The 24691-nt window shown below is 42.2% G+C and overlaps 1 protein-coding gene across 1 annotated transcript in view; it reads left to right on the top strand.

The window, feature by feature from the left end:
* Positions 1-24691, top strand: part of TLL2 (tolloid like 2) — a 183156-nt gene that overhangs the window by 107199 nt on the left and 51266 nt on the right. The window contains exon 3 of the mRNA XM_040437476.1: positions 24031-24105. Coding sequence (XP_040293410.1) covers positions 24031-24105 — 75 coding nt within the window. The remainder of the gene's footprint in view (positions 1-24030; positions 24106-24691) is intronic.

The raw sequence follows: 24691 nt of genomic DNA, 5'->3' as shown, positions 1-24691 counted from the left end.
CGAAAATAGGATCTCAGAAGTGGAAGACCGTGTACAGCCGGTCCCCGCAGAAAGTCAACTTTTGGCAGCGGAAATGTGACTACTACAAGAACCGCATAAGACTCAATAATTTGCAGATCATCGGTTTACCTGAAAAATCAGAGGGTAACAACCCATGTGCATTCGTCACTACCTGGCTCCGTAACACCTTCCCAGAGGCAACATTCTCATCGGCCTTCATTGTCGAGCGTGCACATCACGTTCCCGCCAAACCCCTTCCACTGGGGGCTCCTCCAAGACCTCTACTTGCGAGATTGCTAAACTCTACGGACAGAGATCATGTGCTGCAAATGGCGCGTAATAAGCAGGAGCTGAAGTATGACAACATCATGATTTTCCCAGATTTTTCGTCCCAATTACAGAAGAGCAGGGCAACATTCAGTACGGTGAAAAGAAGATTCCGGGAGCAGAACCTATCCTACTCCATGGCGTACCCTGCCCGATTAAGAGTGGTGGATGGGGAAGTGAGACGGTTCTTGAACAATCCTGAAGAGGCCACTGGCTGGCTGGATGGCAGGGGCAGAAATGCTTAATCCTCCAAGATGACAGCCCGCATAGTTTTTCACTGCCAACGGCAAGGAGGGGATCTCTGGACTTGGACTCGGGACTTGCGGGGACACTTACACTGACTAAGTATCAGAACTCTTGAATGTTATCCGTTTATTGCTCTTAATTCTCAGTTGAATTCCACAAGAGATAGTGTGATTAAGCCCATAGTTAGTTAAGAAAGGGAATGTGGGATTAACCGGGAATTGTACATGAATGGGTTAAGATCTTGTATGACACAGCTACGGTCTAGGCAAAAGCGGAGTTAACGAGGTCCCCGTTGGACTAATTACCCGAGTCCTAGGCCTGGATCCCATCAGAAGTTAGGGATTGGATCCTTAGTCACTATGTTATAGTTCTCCTATACGTAAGATATGAGTTATATGGTGCTACTGGTAACTTTCAATACGCACACCCCGTTTATCTGAAGTGCCACACAACAGGCGAAGTGTCTTGTCTTTAACAGCCAAGAGTGTCATAGCTGGTTTAATGTTTCATCATGCAGGCACTTACCACCTATATCAGGGTAGGCCTGATGGTTCAAATGTTATACGTTATGTGCCGGATCGGGAAGGGTAAAGTACAGAGAGGGATACAGGAGGGAAACTGAGTCCTTTTCATAAGATTGACATGTCTGAAATATGTATAATGTCCTGGAACGTTAGGGGACTGGGTAGTGCCAGGAAACGCACTATGGTCTTTTCTGCAATCAGAAGATTTAATCCACATGTACTGTTTGCAGGAAACCCATTTAACGGCAGATACTACTAGACGTATCCAAAAGCCTTGGGTTCAATGGGCACAACATTCATGCTATACCAGCTTGTCTAGGGGAGTGTCGTTGCTGGTTCATAAATCCCTTAGGTGGGAAATGGAGGCCTGCCAGATAGATCCGGCAGGGAGATTTGTGTTCATAGCTGCATACATCAACTGTATACTGTATGTTATACTAGGTATATACATTCCACCACCTTTCTCCTTACAGATTGTTCAGCAGGCAGTGAGTTTTGCAGCCTCATATCCATCGGCCCGTGTAGTAAGTCTTGGTGACTTTAATACGACCTTAGATAAGGCTTCTGATAACCGCCCTAGTAATAAGACTTCTCTAGCCGCATTATTGGGAAAGGTAGGATGGATAGACATGTGGCGCCTTAAATACCCTGATACAAGACCGTACTCATGCCATTCAACTAGCCATAATACGCTATCATGAATAGATTATGCTTTTGGTAACTCAGCTATGTGCTCTGACATACTGTATAGAGTACGGACCAAGGGGCATTTCTGATCATTTGCCGATACAACTAGTGTTGAGGCTGGGAGGGGATGTGATCAGACCCTCAGCACGGATCAATCCTTTCTGGTTGTCCCTGTTTGGACCTTCTGATCGCATTCCTGACCAATTGAAGGTTTTTATGGAGGGATATGGAGAGGTTACAGACTACACAATACTCTGGGAAACTATGAAGGCATATCTTGGAGGATGCCTGAGATCTACTATATTATTCATCAAAAAGTCAGCAGCTAGATGGGAGGAAAGGCTAGCAGCGGAATGTACTAGATTAGAAGCAGCATATGCAGCTGATCCCAATGACTTGAATAGAGAATCTTGGTTAACATTAGGGAGTCAGTATTTGACCCTACTCAAAGAAAAGGCCCAACGGAAAATGTTCTTTACAAAACAAACATATTTTGAATTGGGCAACCAATCTAGCAAATTACTCACATCGTCAGACAATCAGGCATCCCTGACGGTATTGCGTATCAAGGCCTTAGATGGACAGATATTGTCAGACCCTGAAACTATAGCGGGTAGATTTCAAGAGTACTACAAGGACTTGTGAGACCAAAGTTAATTATGAGACGGAGGACGTCATGCAGTATCTTGAAGACCTGGAATTCCCTACATTAGCACAGGAGGCAATAGATAGTTTAGAAGCCCCTATATCCACGCTGGAACTAGAAGATGCTATAGCACAACTAGCTAGTGGTAAATCTCCTGGTCCCGACGGATTACCCCTAGAGATTTATGTTCAATATGCCACCCACATTGATTAATTCGCATGTATGAAGATGCATTTCAAAAAGGATGCTTACCACCATCAATGTATGATGCCACCATAGTGGTCCTCCTTAAGCCGGGCAAGGATCCAGAGGAGTGTGGGTCGTATCGGCCGATATCCTTATTGAATATCAACTATAAAATTTATAGCAAAGATTTTGGCCATACGCCTTGGGAGAGTGGCTAGTACCTTGGTTCATCCGAATCAATCTGGATTTTTGCCCGGTAGATCTACCACTGATAATATCAGACTAGTGCAGGTGGTGACCCAAATTGGAGCACAGAAAGGAGAGAGATGGGCTTTAGCGTCTTTGGACACTGCAAAGGCGTTTGACTCCGTTGAGTGGCCCTATTTGTTCCAGGTTCTTCACAAATTTGGATTCGGTCCTAACTTTATACAATGGATAGCCATGTTATACAAACATCCCAAAGCGGGTATATTTGTTAATGGGTTGATGTCTGATAGTTTCAGCTTGGGGCGAGGTACACGACAGGGATGTCCTCTGTCACCATTGCTGTTCGCCCTAGCTATAGAGCCGCTCGCTATGCGAAATCAGAGCGCATTCACAATTTCATGGAATTAAAATAGGAGAGCAGGAGGATAGGGTCGGCTTATAGGCTGATGACATAGTGCTATTCATGTCACAGACGGAAGCCACACTTCCTAGAGCAATCACCATAATTGAAGTATTCAGCCAGTACTCTGGACTGAGGATAAATTGGTCCAAATCGACCTTATGTCCTTTTTATCTACTAGAAAATACATTCCCCCAGGGAGAATTACCTGTTGTACCTAGCTATAAATATCTGGGTATATACAGTCCTGATCAAAAGTTTAAGACCACTTGAAAAATGGCAAAAAATCTTATTTAGCATGGCTGGATCTTAACAAGGTTCCAAGTAGAGCTTCAACATGCAACAAGAAGAAATGGGAATGAGACAGAACATTTTTTGAGCATTCAATTTAATGAAAACAACGAATAAACAGAAACATGCTGTTTTTCAGCTGATCAAAAGTTTAGGACCACACCTCCAAAAAAAAAAACTAAACCCCCGCCTCCCAAAACAGAAATCCAACTTCCAAACATGAACTCCGTAATGAGTAGCTCCGCCGTTATTGTTTATCACTTCAAAAATTTGTTTCGGCATGCTTGATGCAAGCATTTCCATGAGGTGAGTAGGAACATTTCTCCAAGTGGTAAAGAAGGCCATCTACTGTCTGGAACTGTTGTCCATTTTTGTAAACTTCCCTTTCCATCCATCCCCAAAGGTTCTCAATTGGATTTAGATCATGGGAACACGCAGGATGGGCCAAAAGAGTGATGTTATTCTCCTGGAAGTCCCTTGTCCTGCGGGCATTGTGTACTGTAGCGTTGTCCTGTTGAAAAACCCAGTCGTTACCACACAGATGAGGGCCCTCAGTCATGAGGAATGCTCTCTGCAACATCTGGACATAGCCAGCGGCTGTTTGACGCCCCTGCACTTCCTGAAGCTCCATTGTTCCACTGAAGGAAAAAGCACCCCAGACCATTATGACGCCCCCTCCACTGTGGCGCGTAGAAAACATCTCGGGTGGCATCTGCTTGTCATGCCAGTAACGTTGGAAACCATCAGTACCATCAAGGTTACATTTTCTTTCTCATCAGAGAATAAAACTTTCTTCCACCTTTTGAATGGTGCTCTCTTGCAAAGTCCAAACGAGCAGTTCTGTGGCGTTTAAGGAGACAAGGTCTTTGAAGATGTTTGTTTTTGAAGCCCTTCAGTCTCAGATGCCGTCTGATGGTTATGGGGCTGCAGTCAGAACCAGTAAGGGCCTTAATTTGGGTTGAGGATCGTCCAGTGTCTTGACGGACAGCCAATTGGATCCTACGGCTCAGTGCTGATGAAAGTTTTTTGGGTCTTCCACTTGACTTGACTTTTTTGTTTCATAACCCTCAGGATCATTTAAGAAATTCCAAATGACTTCCAAATGACCGCCTCAGCAGCGATGGCGTGCTGTGAGAGACCCTGCTTATACAGTTCAACAACCCGACCACGTTCAAAAAGGGAGAGTTTTTTTTGTCTTTGCCATCACAATGTGTGACTACCTGACAGAAAATGACAATGAATCCACATCTTTGCACAGATTTGGCCTTTTTAAAGGCATGTGGTCCTAAACTTTTGATCAGCTGAAAAACAGCCTGTTTCTGTTTATTCGTTGTTTTCATTAAATTAAATGCTCAAAAAATGTTTTCTCACTCCCATTTCTTCTTGTTGCACGTTGAAGCTCTACTTGGAACCTTGTTAAGATCCAGCCATGCTAAATATGATTTATTGCCATTTTTCAAGTGGTCTTAAACTTTTGATCAGGACTGTATATAACAAACGCTGCTGCATCCTTTCACACTCTGAATATCCATCCTCTCCTAGAGTATTGCAAAGATAAATTTAGGGTATGGCAGGGATTACCTCTCTCAGTACCTGGTAGAATCAATTTAATAAAATTGATTATTCTACCTAAGTGTCTGTATGTTCTGCAACATGCCCCATATATAGCCCCAAATGCATTTTTTCAAAAGCTCGTATCCTTAATGTCACCTTTCATCTGGGGTGTGAATAGACCGAAGTTGTCTATATTAAATCTGACACGTCTTTAAAAAGGAAGGTGGCATGTTTCTGCCTGACATACACTTATATTATCTTGCTGGGCAATTGAGAAATATAAAAACATGGATATTGCCAAATGGCACTCTCTGCAGACAAGAGAAACATCTTGCAGAATATCTGATCTCACTAATCTATGGCCAGTTCTAGAACAACCTAAATTGTTCCCCCGCAGGTTGCTACTGATTCATAGGGTGGCTGTCCAGATATGGTTGGCTTGTAAGCATCTACATAATATAGGGTCAGACCTATTGGAGACTCCAGTTTGGGATAACCCCATGTTTCCTGACCTGATGGTACTGCGGGACGGTGCATTCTGGAAGGAGCATGGGGTTGTCACATTGGGGAACTTGTACAATAATGTTTTTAACTATTTTGAGTCCCTGAGTCCTAGACATGAGTTGCCCAGTAACACATTCTATAGATTCTTGCAGCTAAGACATGCCATGCAAATGCATTATCGCGATACTCCTGTCCTATTGTCCACATTTCCGATGATTGGAGTCATACGCTCTCAAGGACCACGTGGCTTTTATATCAGCACTTTACACCCATCTCCTATGTGTCAAACTGAGAGGTAACCCGATTCAAGCACTGTCAAAATGGAAGGCAATGATTCCAAATTTGTCTAATGAAGACGATGAGGATATACTTAAATACCCCACACTAGTATCACCAGCTATAAACAATAAGTTTATACAACTGTGCATAATACATCAAAGTTATGTCTCCACGGAGGTTACACAGAATGGGCAGGCTTGCCCACTCCGGTTGCCATAGATGTGCATCAGAAAATGCTGATTTCTGGCATCTTATATGGGCATGCCCTTCCATAAATAAATTTTGGGAGGAAGTGGTGATTCTACGCACAGATTTACTGGGTTGTGCAGTGCCTCTTCACCCTAAAATATGCCTCTATGGAATATTGGCCGAGATTCTTTACTCTCATACAAGGATATTCCTGAGAGAAACACTATTTTTGGCACGAAAAGCGATTGCCATTAGATGGATGGGTGATGGAGCGCCTACTTTAGCACAATGGAAGCAATTGGTTAACACTAATCCCATATGAAAATATTGTGTTTAAGAATAGGGGCTGTATACCCAAATTTCAAAAGGTGTGGGGGGCATGGTGTTCATCAGCAAGAACACTCTATTCAGCTCGCAGATTGACAGAGGCTTTACGGTTGGAACAAGGTAGATATTTGTAAGGTTTGGCAGGTCGGGGAAGATGGGAAATGGTAAACCTAGGTATGCCACTTTAGCCGCTACTTTTGCTGCTATCTTTATTAGCAATATGAGCCCTCCCTCTAGAGATGGAAGTAATCACACCGATACGGCACAGGTGTTAAATGTTTTATTCATTTGAGTCATGTATATGCTACTTGTACAACTCTTTCATTATGCTGATGTATAATATATGAAAGCATATGTACAAAGAATGTCATTACAATTGGCTTTGTGTTCAATAAAGCGAATATAAAAAAATAAAAATAAAGGAATGGCACAACATAGAGCCATAAGAATAGATTCTCCAGAATTATTACATGGGGAATGCATGGAGCTATTGAAACGGGCATATCAGGAGAGGTGACAGGTCCTCCTTTTTAAGGTCAAATTTGTGCAGAAATATCAAATTCTGAAGGTTTTACAAACTTTCAAGCTTTACTGCCCCAAGAGCCAAAATTTTAAAAAGCTTTGTCTTTACTTTAAATTGTTCCTGACACGGCATTAACTGCATCACCATACGATGAATGCCTTTTTGTTTCAACATAGTTATTCAATGTTCTTAAGTAGCGGTTGGTTATAAGCAGGCAGGGCTCATATTGGGGCAGGAATGTTGTCCTAATTAGGGTTTTCCTCTTTCCCTTTCTTCACTGTATAGTTTTTATTTGAGCTGTTTCTGACCTGGAGCTTAAACACATCATTGGTAGTTTTGTGGCCATTATAAGCCTTCAATGTGTTTCTTTCTACGCAACTTGTTTGTGAAGTGCTAAAGTGTGATATGCCCTTCGAACTGTCAAGTTTTTGCACTTTGGCCTTTGTCGAAAGTATACAAAATCTTCCTGTTTAGAGTTTTGTGTTCTGAAGAGTTTTTCTTCTTTACTCTCTATACCCCCTCCAGATCTTAATGTTTTGTGATCCGATAGGCTTTGTTTGTTTCCCTTCTGGAGGTCTGTGCACCTTTGTATCCTTTTTATGTTGGGATTGAAGGAAAACTCTCTTGTGATTTAACCAGAAAAAGAGAGCGAGGTTTCCATTCTGAGCACATCTCGCTATTGTTGGTGAAAAACACTTCATCAAATCTGGAAGGGAAAGTTCGATAGAGAATAAAATGTTGACCTGTTGTGTCAGTGTGTTTCTGCACTAAAACTAATTTTCATACACCAATCGTGATGGAAGGTCCATCAGAGCATGTGCCAAATTTATTAAGGCACAGGCATATTTTTGGTCATTCACTTCTTGTCAATCAAGCTGGCATAGATTTAATCTGTAACTTGAGACTTTCTGGTGCAAATAATAGTGAATCTTTTGGACCATGGGAGGTCATGCCCCTTCTCAAAAGTCCCACCCACTTTTGAAAAGTGTAGAAATTGCAAATTGTAGTGCATGTACTCTGTACACCATCATTTGTGTCTCTTATGCGGTGCCCAAGAACTACCACTACACACTGTAGGGAGTTTTGGCCCTCTGGCTCCCCACACTGTTTACTTCCTGGTACCATAGCTGCAGGTAACTGATGGGGGTACCCTGTGTCTGACTAGCCACTGATTTGATGTTGATGATCCTATCCGAAGGTTAGGAGCCTGGCCCCTTGTTCATTGCAGAGTTGACCGTTATCTGATGATGGGTCTGTATTCATTATGGAGAGAATTCTGGTTTGGCCTTATCCTAGTAATGTTAAAAGACCTGTTTATAGGTCAACCATTGACTCCCAGGGAAGCCATCCCCAAATGCATGGAACTAGAGAGACCATGTTCCTTCTCTTTTCGGAGGAGCACTACTGTGCGTGAATATAGAGTAAAACATGTCTGAGGAAAAAGGGAATACCACATGTTGGACAGAGTGAACCCTGTGTGGCAATAGCGAAATGTGTTACAACTACACACCTAAGTGAGAAGATCCCTGGGCCCTAATATGGGGTGAAGGCATGCCTGCCCATAGAGCCAATGTTGATCATAACTGAAGTCCATATTATTTAATATAATAATGCACAAAGCTTTGTTTCTGGCTGGTGACAAAGTGATGCATCATTTATTTATACATAAGATATTATTTGCTCATTTATTTGAATGACACAGAATTAAAGTTAGAAGGAATCGGTAGGAAATCTCTGCAGTAATGTTTGATAGGCTCATGCACATGCTACCACTCCAGAAACCCATCTGCTTCGATGGTCTTGGACAGGCTAAGCCTTGTTGCAAAGATTTTCACTTACAAAGACCAGAGTTTTTTTATATACCAAAAATCAACTTTATTGAAAAATCCATAGTCACAATAATTAAAAAATCAATAAAAACCATGAGACCCCCCCCCCCCCCTCCCCCTAGACTAAGGCAAAATGCATGTTGGGATGAGCGCCATCCTGGCTGCACTCAATATGACCGGTATGATTGTATATAGATTTTGGTAAGTCTGGCATACACTGTATGTTTTTGTTATATTTAATACTTTTCTCCCTGTACATTTTGCTTTAGTATTGAAAGTTTCTTTTCCATGGAGACTAGTATTAATTATTGTATATACCTTTTTAGGGGTTTACTCAGCCAGTGTTAGACAATTGGTATGGTGAATTACTTCAATTATGTGGTGGTGCTCCATTTTCTTGTGTACCCATCATTTTTTTTATATATATATATATATATATATATATATATATATATTATTGAAAAATCTATAAAGTGTTTTTTTTTTTGGCATATAAAAAGCTCTGGTCTTTGGAGGCGAATGAACTTAGTGGGAGCTTATACTGGAGTTTAATAGGACTTACAACCACCTCCCATGTCACAATACTCTGAATATTATGTAACCTTGTATTATGTATCCGATACTGCAAGGTATATTTGTTTGACAATCGGCTGGCAAGAGAGCATGACTTGGGCTAGAGGTCTCTGCTTGCATTGAGGTTTAGAAGTACACATGTGATGAGATGGACTATGCCTTGGCGGCTCTTCATTACATGGATAGAACAGACCCCAAGGCACAGACCTTTCTAGGTCTCAGGTGAGCTTTTTAGAGATGGTAGGGCAGGTTAGGCAGTGAGCAAACACACTGTGGCCCAGGAGCTTTTGTTGAAGTCTGGGCATGTTACTTTTAGAAGCTCAATCAGCCAACCCATACCACCACACACATTCCCACCTGGAGGAAGACAATTGCCCTGACAGGAAGTGGTAGCCTGTTTTGTAGTTTTACCAATCGCCAATAAAAGTTTAGTTTTTGGAAGAGAAAGTTGTTGTTCTTCTTGTTGTTCTTCTTGTTGTTCTTCTTGTTGTTCTTCTTGTTGTTCTTCTTGTTGTTCTTCTTCCAGAAAACCCAAGAGACTTTTTTAGATAAAGCAAATTAGAAGCTGATGAAATGTCCCCTTCAAGCATTCTGCCAACAGTATCTTTTAATCATAGCCACTGGGGCTAACGTAGCCTCATATAGAATTTAATTGGGATGGTTTACTAGAGTGCACAGCAAACCCTACACGAATCCTTGTCATCAGCAACTTTACAAGTTTGTATAACCATCCTTTATTGAAGTTAATATGGTGAAGTTTATGGATAAATTATTGCTTTTACAATAGCAATTTTATGCAATGCCAAAAAAATAAACCAAAATAACTAAAAGGGGTCAGAATTTATCAATTGGGTGGTGTTTTGTTTTTTTTTTGTTTGTTTTTTAGATTTCTAATAGCAACAAGGTGGAACTAAAATTTTCCAATGTTTCATTTTAAAGGGAACCTGTCACCTCCCAAAACCATCCCAAGCCGCCAGCAGTGTTTCTGATGATGCCTTTCTTCCTGAAGGAAGATGCAGCAAAACTACTGAAAACGTTGTTTTATCCCCCGCCCGGTGCGCTTCTCCACACATGCTTGAAGTCAAGGGGACAGCGGCCTCCTTGCTTCAAGTCACGGTAACCGTGCCCCCTTCGCTGCGACTGAGAGCCGGCTGTTCGGCAAAGGCAGCTGAACTCTTGTACATAAGCGCTGTCAGTCACAGCGAAGGGGCAGGGAAGGGGGCACGGTTACCGGGACTTGAAGCAAGGAGGCCACTGCCCGCTTGACTTCAAGCATGTGTGGAGAAGCGCGCCGGCAGGGGATAAAACAACGTTTTCAGTACTTTTGCTGCATCTGTCTTCAGTAAGAAAGGCATCATCAGAAACACTGCTGGCGGCTTGGGATGGTTTTGGGAGGTGACAGGTTCCCTTTTAACATTTGAAAGATTTTCATTACTTGCTGTTTTTGCTCATCTGGTTCTGTGCTGGGCATAATATCAAGATCCTTGAGCTGTTAGGCTTCTTTCACTCGTGCGGTACAACTCTCCTGCAGGTTCCAATGATAATGGGATCCGGTGGAGATCTGGCTGCTACCCGGGGAAATATGCCAGGATTTGGATGGACACAAACCATTTCATGCAGTGATCACGTTTTCACTGCCTGGTCCTGTCAATCCTACTACAGAGGCCGCGGTTATAGAGAGAGCTGAGCCTCTAGGTGTAATGGCAACGCCCCTGTTGCTCCTAGAGTCTCATTAGCATATATTAAAACTTCATTTTACTCAGCAATGCGGACACATAGGATCATGGGACAACACAGATGCCTTCAGCTGCCAAGCACACCTGTAACGGGTTGGCCAGTTTCATAGGTAGACATCTGCTTACAGATTATTAATTTTACGCTGCACATGTTTTTCACAGCCTAAAATCTCATCCACTTTGTTGGTGCTGTAACTTTTAGTAAGCAAATCGGCATCATTTTACAAATCAAGATTTGGTCAATGTATGTACATAAGGCACATACAATTTTAGGTAAACTTCTCCCGCTCTAGCTAGCTCTGTCAGCTTGTTTCGGCTTTCTTGGTTTTTGGATCCCGATAAAAAGACGGTGTCTGTTGCATTCAGAAGCGGTAAAATTAGTGCACTGCCAGTTTGCCAACTATAACTGGAAGCAGAAACTCGCACCCATGTTAATCAAGGTCTGTGCCATCAGTATTTGATCAGAAAGGATTTATTTTTTATTTTTTTGCGGAAACATAGATGGAAATATGTTGTAAGCATGATTCTTCACTATACCAGAAATATGTAAAGATGTTAAAAAGAATAAAGAAACATTTAATCATTGTGAAGTATCTGTTCGTAGCTGTTATGCCAGCCAAAGAGTTTAATCTGGTCCCTGGGAAAGAATGTAACTGCAGGCCTGAAAAGATCTTTTCTGCTTGTTAAGACAATAGCACAAAGGTCAGGCTTGCAATGTGCAGTACGGGGTAATTTGCAATTCAATCTCTCGGTTCATTTTATGTCACAATTTAAAACATGCAAAACATTTTTAATTGACTGTGTAATTCATCGTACAAGTTCAGGCTTCTTAATTTATAATTTATGGGGAATTACATTGGTTTATCTGTGTGTAAAGGAATTTTGTGTATTTTGTAATGTAATGCACACTGTTTGCTTGATAAATGCAGGTGATAAAAGGTCAATACACTTGCAGTGGTGTGTGATTAGTAAAAATTATATATATGCACACACACTTACATTATAATATATATATATATATATATATATATATATATATATATATATATATATGTATGTATGTATAATCTCAAAAGTGAGTACTTCCCTCACATTTTTATAAATATTTTTTTAATGGGACAGCACTGAAGGTATTACACTTTGATAGAGCTTGTATAACAGTGTAAATTTGGTGTGCCCTCAAAATAACAGCACACAGCCATTAATGTCGAAACCGCTGAGTGAGTACACCCCTAAGTTAAAAATGGCCAAATTGTGCCCAAAGTTTCAATATTTTGTGTGGCCACCACAATTTTTCAGCACTGCCTTAACTCTCTTGGGCATGGAGTTCACTAGCAGTGTTTCCCAACCAGCGTGCCTCCAGCTGTTGCAAAACTACAACTCCCAGCATGCCCAGACAGCCTTTGGCTGTGCGGGCATGCTGGGAGGTGTAGTTTTTAAACAGCTGGAGGCACACTGGTTGGGGATCACTACACTAGAGGTTCACAGGTTGCCACTGGAATCCTCTTCCACTCCTCCACGATGACATGACAGAGCTGGTGGATGTTAGAGATCTTGCGCTCCTCCACTTTCCGTTTGAAGATGCCTCACATATGCCTAATAGAGTTTAGGTCTGGAGACATGCTTGGCCAGTCCAGCACCTTTTACCCTCAGTTACTTTAGCAAGACAGTGGTCTTCTTGGAGGTGCTTTTGGGGTTGTGGTCATGTTGGAATACTGCCCTGTGGCCCAGTTTCCAAAGGGAGGTGATCATGCTCTGCTTCAGTATGTCACAGTACACTCTGGCATTCATGGTTCCCTCAATGAACTGTAGCTCTCCACAGCCGTCGGCACTCATGCTGCCCCAAACCATGACACTACCATCACCATGCTTCACTGTAGGCAAGACATACTTGTCTTTGTGCTCCTCATCTGGTTGTCACCACACACGCTTGACACCATCTGAACCGAGTAAGTTTATCTTGGTCTCATCAGACCACAGGACATGGTTCCAGTAATCCATGTCCTTAGTCTGCTTGTCTTCAGCAAACTGTTTGTGGGCTTTCTTGTGCATCATCTTTAGAAGAGGCTTCCTTCCAGGACGACAGCCATGCAGACCAATTTGATGCAGTGTGTGCACTGGTCTGAGCACTGACAGGCTGACCCCCAACCCACCCAGCAATGCTGGCAGCACTCATACATCTATTTAAAAAGAACAACCTCTGGATATGACTGAGCACGTGCACGCAGCCTCTTTGGCCGACCATGGTGAGGCCTGTTCTGAGTGGAACCTGTCTTGTTAAACCGCGGTATGGTCTTGGCCACTATGCAGCAGCTCAGTTTCAGGGTGTTGGCAATCTTCTCATAGCCAAGGCCATCTTTATGTAGAGCAGCAATTTTTTTTTTTTTTTTTTTCAGATCCTCAGAGTTCTTTGCCATAAATTGCCATGTTGAACTTCCAGCGACCAGTGTGAGAGCGATAACACAAAATTTAACACCTCTGCTCCTCATTCACACCTGAGACCTTGTAAGGGTCCATTCACACATCCGCAAATGGGTCCGCATCCGTTCCACAATATCGGGAACGGTTGCGGACCCATTCATCTCAATGGGGCAGGAATGGATGCGGAGAGCACACTATGTGCTCTCCGCATTTCCGGAGCGCGGCCCCGAACTTACGGGCTGCGGGTCCGCAAAAAGAGAACATGTTATATGGCAGTTCTATGGGGGATGCGGGCCGGGTGTATTGCGGAACCGCAATACACTACGGACGTGTGAATGGACCCCAACACTAAGGGCGAGTATTCTGTGCGGGTGAAATGCATGAGGTGAACGCATTGCACCTGCACTGAATCCTGACCCATTCCTTTAATTGGGGCTGGGTACATTACCGATGTTTTTCACGCATCACTTGTGCGTTGCGTAAAAATCGCGGCATGTTCTATATTCTGCATTTTCACGCAACGCAGACCCTATAGAAATGAATAGGGGGGCTGCATGAAAATCGCATCCACAAGCAAGTGCGGATGCGGTGCGAATTTTTTTTATTTTTTTTCACACATGGTTGCTAAGGAGACGAGGCATGTATGACCCAAGACCCCATTTACTTTATTATTTTCCATTATAACATGGTTATAATGGAAAATAGCATTCTTTAATACAGAATGTTAAGTATAATGTGAATTGAGGGTTAAATTATAAAAACATTACTCCCCTCATCCACTTGATCGCGCAGCCGGGATCCTCTTATTTGTTCTTCTTGAAGGACTTGTGGTAAGCGCGGTGATGTCGGTGCGCAGGTCCTTCTGAATGAAGATAGAAGGTCCTTCTATGTTAAAAAAAAAAAAATTTATATGAAAAACAGTGGCAGCACCGTCTGATAAAGGTACAGCGGGGTGCAACTGGCCCAATTGGGAATAGGCAAACCCAGTATATAAAATTTAAAAAACGGGCAGCACTCCATAAGATAAAATGCTAAAAAGTTTATTCACCCATGCAGGCAATGCGACGTTTTGGCTCAATGCTAGAGCCTTCCTCAAGTACTGCAGTCTGTTCCTGCTAATCCTGTCCCCATCATTGTCTTAAGTTTTTCTCAATTGTATATAGTTCCTCACACACAGTCCCAGCAATACCATGAATACATAGAATGTGTCAGCAGATAAGAACCATTCGGCCCATCTAGTCTGCCCAATATACTGAATACTATGGATAGCCCCTGGCCCTATCTTATATGAAGGATGGCCTTATGCCTATCCCATGCATGCTTAAACTCCTTCACTGAAGCTACCACTTCTGCATGAAGGCTATTCCATGCATCTACTACTCTCTCAGTAAAGTAATACTTCCTGATATTACTTTTAAACCTTTGCCCCTCTAATTTAAAACTATGTCCTCTTGTAGCAGTTTTTCTTCTTTTAAATATTCTCTCCTCTTTTACCTTGTTGATTCCCTTTATGTATTTAAAAGTTTCTATCATATCCCCTCTGTCTCGTCTTTCTTCCAAGCTATACATGTTAAGGTCCTTTAATCTTTCCTGGTAAGTTTTATCCTGCAATCCATGTACTAGTTTAGTAGCTCTTCTCTGAACTCTCTCCAAAGTATCAATATCCTTCTGGAGTTATGGTCTCCAGTACTGAGCACAATACTCCAAATGAGGTCTCACTAGTGCTCTGTAGAGCGGCATGAGCACCTCCCTCTTTCTACTGGTAATGCCTCTCCCTATACACCCAAGCATTCTGCTAGCATTTCCTGCTGCTCTATGACATGGTCTGCCTACCTTTAAGTCTTCTGAAATAATGACCCCTAAATCCCTTTCCTCAGATACTGAGGTTAAGACTGTATCACTGATTTTATATTCTGCTCTTGGGTTTTTACGCCCCAGGTGCATTATCTTGCACTTGTCAACATTAAATTTTAGTTGCCAGATTTTTGACCATTCCTCTAGTTTTCCTAAATCCTTTTCCATTTGGTGTATCCCTCCAGGAACATCAACCCTGTTACAAATCTCATAACACTATATGTAACACATATACACTATAGTATGTTATGTCGCCTCAATTTTCTTTTTCCACTGCCTAGAGTCATATCTATCTTTCTGAGGACTGAAGAGCAAGGAAAGACTGAGCTTTAGGCCTCATGCACACAACAGTGTTTTTTCATGGTCAGTGATTTGGCTTCAGTGGTCAGTGTCCGATTTTTGCTTCAGTTGTGATTCCTTGTGTCTTCCTTTTTTTTTTTTGTCTGACAGGGGAAAAAAAAGGAAGATTAATGAAAAGTGTAACTTTATTGCAGTTGTGCATCCGTTTTTTTTTTTTTGACTGACCCATTAACTTGAATGGGTCCGTCCTCCGTTTTCCAATAGGACAGGTTATATTTTTTTGACTGACTGGAATCACAGATCACGGACGCAGAGAAAAAAAACTGAGGACTATCAGTTTTTTTTCACAGCTCCATAGAAATGAATGGGACCTCCGCTAAACTGTGAAAAATGACTGAACGGACGCGGATGCACACAACGGTCGTGTGCATGAGGCCCTATAGTGCTGTGGACGCCATTGCAGATTCCTACCCCACTACTTTTACATTAGTGCGACTCAATGAAAAAGGGCCTTACCAGACCGAAATGTCTGAACTACTTATCACCAAGCAACGCAGTGCTGGGTGTAGTGCTCCAATTCAATTTCACTACTTATACAACACATTGAAGCATTAAATTCACTTTTTAACCCCTTAAGGACCCATGACGTACATGTACTTCATAAGGGTCTGGGTGGAAACGCAGCACCATGGCTGCTCTTAACAGCGTGCAGCATGGTGCCAATCCGCACCCCTGCAGCTCCAAGTGCTGCGATTGGCGGATCAATGAGACCGGCACATCGCAGCGCAGGAAGTTGTCAGAAGCTGTGGGGCTTCTGAACTGGTCAGCATCGGTCACATCCGAGGTGAGGCAGGGGACACCAGGGTTTTGGGTCCCCTGCCAGCGCAGCGATTGGCTGGAACAACGCTCCAGCCAATGGCAGCGCTATAGCTGCACAGGAAGAGGCTGAACTTCCCTGTATGCAGCCATTCTAGCTGGTGACTACATGCAGAGAGGTTCTGTGCCTTTCTGTGCTGCTGTGGCTTCCTGGGACTTGTGGAGTACCACCACTGCAACTTTAACCCTTTTGCTGCTGAAAAAGAATAACATCTGTAATAGCTGCACAGATTTATTTTTATTTTTTCCCATTTGCAGCTGTTCCCGATCCCTCCGTCCCGTTTTTTTTTTTTTTTTTTCTCCACACAACCCCCCCCCCCCCCCCAAAAAAAACTAGTGGTGTGTATGTATGTAATATATATATATATTTTTTTTTTTTTCTCCACTACTGATCGCATTTGCAATGCAAGATTTTTTTTTTTGTGCAGAAAAGACTCTACAAGCCCCTTCACGTGTGAAAACACTACATACACACCCCATACTAAATAAAGGTTTACACTTTTCACATGTCACACCCCAATAAAATAAAAATGGCCCGTCCATCCCAACAACTATACTCGGCTGAAGAGGCATACGCCATCCTTGCCTCTGATACGGAGTCTGCCAGTGAGGGAGAAGAGGATGCCACTTTCCTCTACCCTTTCATCATCATCTTTATCCGCTGATGAGGGACCCTCTAGAAGGTGCCCCAAGTTAGCAGAGGAGGCAGCCCCGCAGAGTGACCCCCACATAGACCCCAACACCTGACGATTATGCTCCCCAAATTCCTGAGTTTGTGGGCAACTCAGGTATTCTGATAGATTGTGTGGGCTTCACTGAGCTAGATTTTTTTTTTCAAAATCTTCTGAAGATTTTGTAAATTTAATGGTGGCACAAACCAATTTGTACGCTCAACAATGAATTGCTCAGAACCCTAGTTTGCCATGCGCGAGACCCCCTAGGTTGGACCCAAGTAGATGCAGCAGAGATGAAGATATTTTGGGGACTCGTGCTGCATATGGGCACAATAAAGAAAAAAAAAAAAAAAAGTTAGGCAATATTGGAGTTCTGACATTTTTCTACCAGACTCCAATTTACAGTCAGACAATGACCCGGAAGCGACTTGAATCAATCCGAAAATTCCTACACTACAATGACAATTCAGTGCCCACCCCAAACGACCCAACATTTGACCGACTGTTCAAAGTTAGGCCTGTCATTGACCACTTCAGCAACAAGTTTGCTGAGGTGTACAACCCTGATAAAAATATGTGTAGATGAGTCGCTATTACTGTTCAAAGCGAGGATTAAATTCCGCCAATACCTGCCTAGCAAACGGACAAGGTATGGCATAAAAATTATACAAACTCTGAGAGTAGCTCTGGGTACACCCACAAGTTCCACATTTACGAAGGGAAAGATTCCAGGATAGAACCCCCAGAATGCCCTCCCATCCTAGGAGTTAGTAGGAAGATTGTGTGGGACTTACTGCACCCACTGCTGGATAAGGGTTACCACCTCTATGTGGATAACTATTATACCAGCATATACCCCTATTTATGTCCCTAACTGCCAGAGGCACTGTGGCTTGCGGCACAGTACGCAAAAATCAGAGAGGCCTCCCTAGATCCCTGGTAGTGCAACCACTGAGAATGGACAAAAGTAGGGCTCTCCGCAATGAGAATATGCTGAAGGTTAAGTACAAGGACAAGAGGGATGTCCTTGTACTGACCACCATTCACACTAGCGCCAGCTCCCCTGCTGCTGTACGAGGTACCACTACCACTGTTAACAAGCCAGACTGCATCCTTGATTACAACAGGCACATGGGAGAGGTGGATCTTGCAGATTAACTTATGAAGCCCTTCAGAGCCACACGATAAACAAAAGTGGTACAAAAAGCTGGACGTACACATTGTACAGATAGCACGTACGCATTGCACATTGCCATTTCAATATTCTGGCCACAGGGGAACTTTCCTTAATTTACAAGAGGTGGTTATCAAGGCCCTAATTTATCAAACCCAGGCAGGGGAGGGTCCCAGTACATCTGGAAGTCATGGTGCCTGTGTCGTACCAGGGCAACATTTTCCAACGCTGGCAGACTGATGCATTCTCAGCGGATCCGCCTCCACTGAGAATGCATTAGGGCTGGACGGCTGCGTTCGGGGCCGCTTGTGAGCCCCTTCAAACGGAGCTCACGAGCGGACACCCGAACGCAGGTGTGAAAGTAGCCTAAGCCTTCTAATATCCCCAAAAAATAAAATTTCATTTTGAAAATGATCCAAACATGAAGTAGACATATGGGGAATGTAAAGTAATAACTATTTTTGGAGGTATTACTATTATAAAAGAAATTTAAATTTGGAGATTTGCTAATCTTTCTTTTTTTGATATTTTTTTTTTTTTATAAATAAAAATGAATTTTTGACTCCATTTTACCGCTGTCTTGAAGTACAATATGTGACAAAACAATCTCAGAATGGCCTGGATAAGTAAAAGTGTTTTAAAGTTATTACCATATAAAGTGACACATGTCAGATTTGCTAAAAATGGCCTCGTCCTTAAGGTGAAGAATGGCAGGGTCCTTAAGGGGGTAAAACACTTTTTTCTGTTGACACTACTTTGGCACAATGAATCACACATTTTGCGTTCAGATCATTCTCAAGGGTCCATTCACACGTCCGTGGTGTGTTGCGGATCCGTAACACACCCGGCCGGCACCCCTTATAGAAATGCCTATTCTTGTCCGCAGCTTCGGACAAGAATATGACATGTTCTATTTTTTGCAGAGCTGCGGACCGGAAGTTCTGGGCCGTGCTCCGCAAATGCAGAAGCGGAGAGCACATAGTGTGCTCTCCGCTTCACGTCCGGGCCCATAGAGAATGAATGGGTCCGCACCCGTTCCACAAAATTGCAGAGCGGGTGCGGACCCTTTTGCGGATGTGTGAATGGACCCTAATATTGATTGCCCAGAAAGACAACCTTAAAGACTAACAATGAACTATAAACAATCTGAAATCTGTAATGTATGACCTGCTTTACAATTTAGTCACCAAAATAATCCTTATGAACCTACTCTCAAGGCAGAAATATACAACCATAAAAATTGAAGTAGAGAAATATTGAGTTGCCAGCCAATTTCATATTTTAACATGTAACTGTCATGTTTTCATTAAAAATTTAGCATATGTTGCTGCTGCTGCAGCAGCATTATGCATAAAGCAATCTTTAGTTTCTTCACATACCACAGATTTCCTTAAGTTTTTCCCTTAGTTACGGCTGTTTAAACATTTACAATATGAGGACCTTCTCAAGATGTTCTGCCAGTTCTGAGGCCAAAACTGCTTCCCCTCACTTTCCATACACACTTGCTGTAGCCAGCAGCTCCCTGCCAACCAATCAGATTGGATTACTGAGACACGCCTCCTCACTCTGAAGCCTAATGCAGGCATGCAGTGTGAAGGACCGCACCTCCGTCTTCCTGTCTTCTCCGGCTATTTTCACACTCGCGTTTTGGGCGGATCTGTCATGGATCTGCAAAAACGGATCAGTTACAATAATACATCCGCATGCATCAGTCATGAACAGATCTGTTTGTATTATCTGTAACATAGCCAAGACGGATCAGTCATGAACTCCATTGAAAGTCAATGGAGGACGGATCTGTTTTCTATTGTGCCAGATTGTGTCAGTGAAAACTGATCAGTCCCCATTGACTTACATTGTGTGCCAGGACGGATCAGTTTGGCTCAGTTTTGTCAAGCGGACAGCAAAACGTTGCAGGCAGCGTTTTGGTGTCCACCTCCAGAGCGGAATGGTGACTGAACGGAGGCAAACTGATGCATTCTGAGCAGATCCTTTTCCATGAATGCATTAGGGCAAAACTGATCAGTTTTGGACCGCTTGTGAGAGCCTATAACGGATCTCACAAACTGAAAGCCAAATCGCGAGTGTGAAAGTAGCCTTAGCCGGAGACAGACGAGCCATAGCAAGTGTCTTTTAAGGGAGCAGTGGAAAGGGACAGAGGACAATAATGGAAGCTGTTAATATAAGTTAATTACAGATCTTTTGACAATCATTGACAGACTAACTCTGGTATATATGCCTAGCTCTAATAAACTAGCAAATAAAAGACCGTTACACTTTAAGTTCCCGATTTTAATTTCCATCTTGTTTTTTCGTGTCCTTGAAGCTACAGCCAGGTCCATAAATATTGGGACACCGAAACAATTCTAACATTTTTGGCTCTGTACACCACCACAATGGATTTGAAATGAAATGTACAAGATTTGCTTTAACTGCAGACTGTCAGCTTTAATTTGAGGGTATTTACATCCAAATCAGGTGAACAGTGTAGGAATTACAACAGTTTGCATATGTGCCTCCCACTTAAGGGACCAAGAGTAATGGGACAGTTGGTTTCTCACCTGTTCAATGGCCAGGTGTGTGTTATTCAAGTGTGCTATTTACATTTGGAAGCTGTCAACTCTCAAGATGAGATTTAAAGGGCTGTCAGTGAAGCAAGCCATCATTAGGCTGAAAAAACAAAACAAACCCATCGGAGAGATAGCAAAAACATTAGGCATGGCCAAAACAACTGTTTGGAACATTCTTAAAAAGAAGCAACACACCGGTGAGCTCAGCAACACCAAAAGACCCGAACACCACGGAAAATAACTGTGGTGGATGACCAAATAATTTTTTCCCTGGTGAAGAAAACACCCTTCACAACAGTTGGCCAGATCAAGAACACTCTCCAGGAGGTAGGTGTATGTGTGTCAAAGTCAACAATCAAGAGAAGACTTCACCAGAGTGAATACAGAGGGTTCACCACAAGATGTAAACCATTGGTGAGCCTCAAAAACAGGAAGGTCAGATTAGAGTTTGCCAAACGACATCTAAAAAAGCCTTCACAGTTCTGGAACAACATCCTATGGACAGATGAGACCAAGATCAACTTGTACCAGAGTGATGGGAAGAGAAGAGTATGGAGAAGGATAGGAACTGCTCATGATCCTAAGCATACCACCTCATCAGTGAAGCATGGTGGTGGTAGTGTCATGGCGTGGGCATGTATGGCTGCCAATGGAACTGGTTCTCTTGTAGTTATTGATGATGTGACTGCTGACAAAAGCAGCAGGATGAATTCTGATGTGTTTTGGGCAATATGATCTGCTCATATTCAGCCAAATGCTTCAGAACTCATTGGACGGCGCTTCACAGTGCAGATGGACAATGACCCAAAGCATACTGCAAAAGCAACCAAACCGTTTTTTAAGGGAAAGAAGTGGAATGTTATGCAATGGCCAATTCAATCACCTGACCTGAATCCGATTGAGCATGCATTTCACTTGCTGAAGACAAAACTGAAGGGAAAATGCCCCAAGAACAAGCAGGAACTGAAGACAGTTGCAGTAGAGGCCTGGCAGAGCATCACCAGGGATGAAACACAGCGTCTGGTGATGTCTATGCGTTCCAGACTTCAGGCTGTAATTGACTGCAAAGGATTTGCAACCAAGTATTAAAAAGTGAAAGTTTGATTTATGATTATTCTGTCCCATTACTTTTGGTCCCTTAACAAGTTGGAGGCACATATGCAAACTTTTGTAATTCCTGCACTGTTCACCTGATTTGGATGTAAATACCCTAAAATTAAGGCCTCATGCACACGACAGTTGTTTTTCTCGGCCTCTGTTCCGTTTTTTTTGCGGATAGGATGGGGACCCATTCATTTCAATTGGTCAGCAAAAAAATGCTGATAGTTCATCCGTTTGTGTTCCGCGTCCGTTGTCCGTGTTTCCCTTCAGCAAAAAAAATAGTGCATGTCCTACTTTTTTTCACATTTGCGGACAAGGATAGGCCTTTATTACAAGGGATCTGTGGAAAAAAAATGGATCCTCCCAAAAAAACGGGTGCCGCATCCGTTTTTTTTGGCAGACGCACAATTTGCGGACGCAAAGAAACAACGGTCGTGTGCATCTAGCCTAAAGCTGACAGTCTGCAGTTAAAGTACATCTTGTTTGTTTCCTTTCAAATCCATTGTGGTGTATAGAGCCAAAAATGTTAGAATTGTGTCGATGTCCCAATATTTATGGACCTGACTGTATATCAGTGTTTGGCTATTTCGGAGTAAATGCACTTATTTTATATGGCTGTTTCATAATGTGAAGATGGAAACAAGCAAATGAAAAAAAGAGCACATAAAGGATTAATTCATGATGAAAGCCTTCAAACATCAACAGATTTACTTTAAAAGGCAAACTGCATGGTAAAAAAAAAATAAACTCAAACAACAAACTCTAATAATACGTTGAATGGGAACCCTCCAGAGGTGCCCAGTGTCCCGCCCCCACACAGGAGGCAGAACTGAGCATGTAGAGAAGGATACGGTTAACATATCTATCTTTCACTCAAGGTTGGCTAGACAACTGCCCGTTTTTGAAATTCCTATTCATTGCTGGTCAGATCTTGTGATCAGAGAACACCATCCTTTGCTTTACAGAGGAACGAGAAAAGGGAAGCTTTTCCACCTTGACAAAATGCTTCTTTACAAGATTGACGTCTCAAAGTTCTCGTACGAAATGTCACCAAAAAATTAAAGGTTTTTCTGCCAGTGTAAAGATTTTTTTTTTTTCATTTCCTGAACATGATTATGGGTGCAGCCATCTTGCCTAAGCTGTTTAAAGCATTAAGAAAATTGCTTTACGGCAGCCCCATGGTCCATAGACACAATTGTCAGGAGGGGACCTCATTGACCTCTATGGAGAGTTCTCTAGGCATACTCTGTGACCTGTGCAGAGGTAATTGTCAAAGCTTATCTATCCTTTCCTTGTAAAATCACCTATAGTAAATGGTGGATCTTATCTTATCTATACATAAGTGATATCATTACAGGCAGGATTAGAATGACAGATAAGCAGATAACTGCATTAAAGTGATCTGTACAGACCAAGAAGTGGCTTATTATAATCATAATTTTATTATTATTATTATTATTATTATTATTATTAGCCAGTGCAAAAACTGTAGGATTTCATGGTTTTTGTTTGACTATAGATATTGACATGGAAAATTAAAAAAAAACAAATTATTATGTTAAACTTAAAAACGTGATTTAAACAATGGGTCATTTTCTGATGACACATTCCCTGCAAGTTCTTCTACATAACCAGATTCTTTACCATTTGCCACATCTGGCTAAAGAAGCAACTTTTGTATGGCCAGAGCTCCTGCCTACTGAAAAGGGATATGAAGGCTCTAAAATGTAAAAAAAAAACAAAATGTAGAAATAATTTTGTTAAAATTTTAATTAGATTTAACTATGAACTTTTCTAGCGCAGATGTACATTGAGGAACTTGGAAAGGCAACATAGGCAGAACATCTGCAGTTGGAACACTATTTTCTATGGGTCAGAGAAGGCTTATCCAATGAAAGTGATGTATCGGCTGCTGTCGAAATTTTTAAAATGCTCTATTTGTCACTGATACTAATGAAAAGCACCTGTTAAGTGTTTATACATTTACAGGATATTTTAATTATTACCAATAAAGCTGTATTTTGTCTTCTAGATGACCCACTTGACAATTTTACTTCAAGTTTGAATGCCACACCATCGAATCTAACATCCCAAACAGTTATAAAGGGTAATGTGGTACCCTGCCCAGACCTTTGGGTATCTTTTTACTTATTTTATATTATAAACTGTTTAATGTTGCTCTTTATTTTGTTTGCGGGTATAACTCCATTTATGCCTTAATGTTACTGCATCCTATGTCTGACCAGTGTATGTTACTGTGTGATAAAAATAGTTCACTTTAAGAATTTATTCATATTTTGCAAGAAATTCACGTGGTAGAAAAAAAAGTAACAGTTTTAAAGGGTTTGGCCACTCTGTTCGCACTTATTATATCGTAAAGAAAGTAGGGAAATAATACACTTACTAATAGATCTTCTTAAGCAGATCTGCCTGGTTTTCCTGCTATTGGCAGCCATTCCCCCTCCTGTCCTGCTCTCACAGGTGCCTGCCTCGTCCATCCCTGCACATGCCATGGAGGAGATACCTCGTCCATGCCTGAAGGAGTGCTGCTTGTATCGGAGGTGCCTTCTGGCTGTACAGGACTGGAGGGGCTTAGCAGGAGGATTCTTAAAAGCTGAGAGGAACTTTTGCAGGAGGAAGGGAGACTGAGGAGAAGCTGTGATGGCTGAGCACTTACCGCAGACTCTGCCCTC

The sequence above is a fragment of the Bufo bufo genome, chromosome 6 (assembly GCF_905171765.1).
Source record: "Bufo bufo chromosome 6, aBufBuf1.1, whole genome shotgun sequence".
Classification (NCBI taxonomy): Eukaryota; Metazoa; Chordata; class Amphibia; order Anura; family Bufonidae; genus Bufo; species Bufo bufo.
This window is presented reverse-complemented; position numbering and strand designations above follow the sequence as displayed.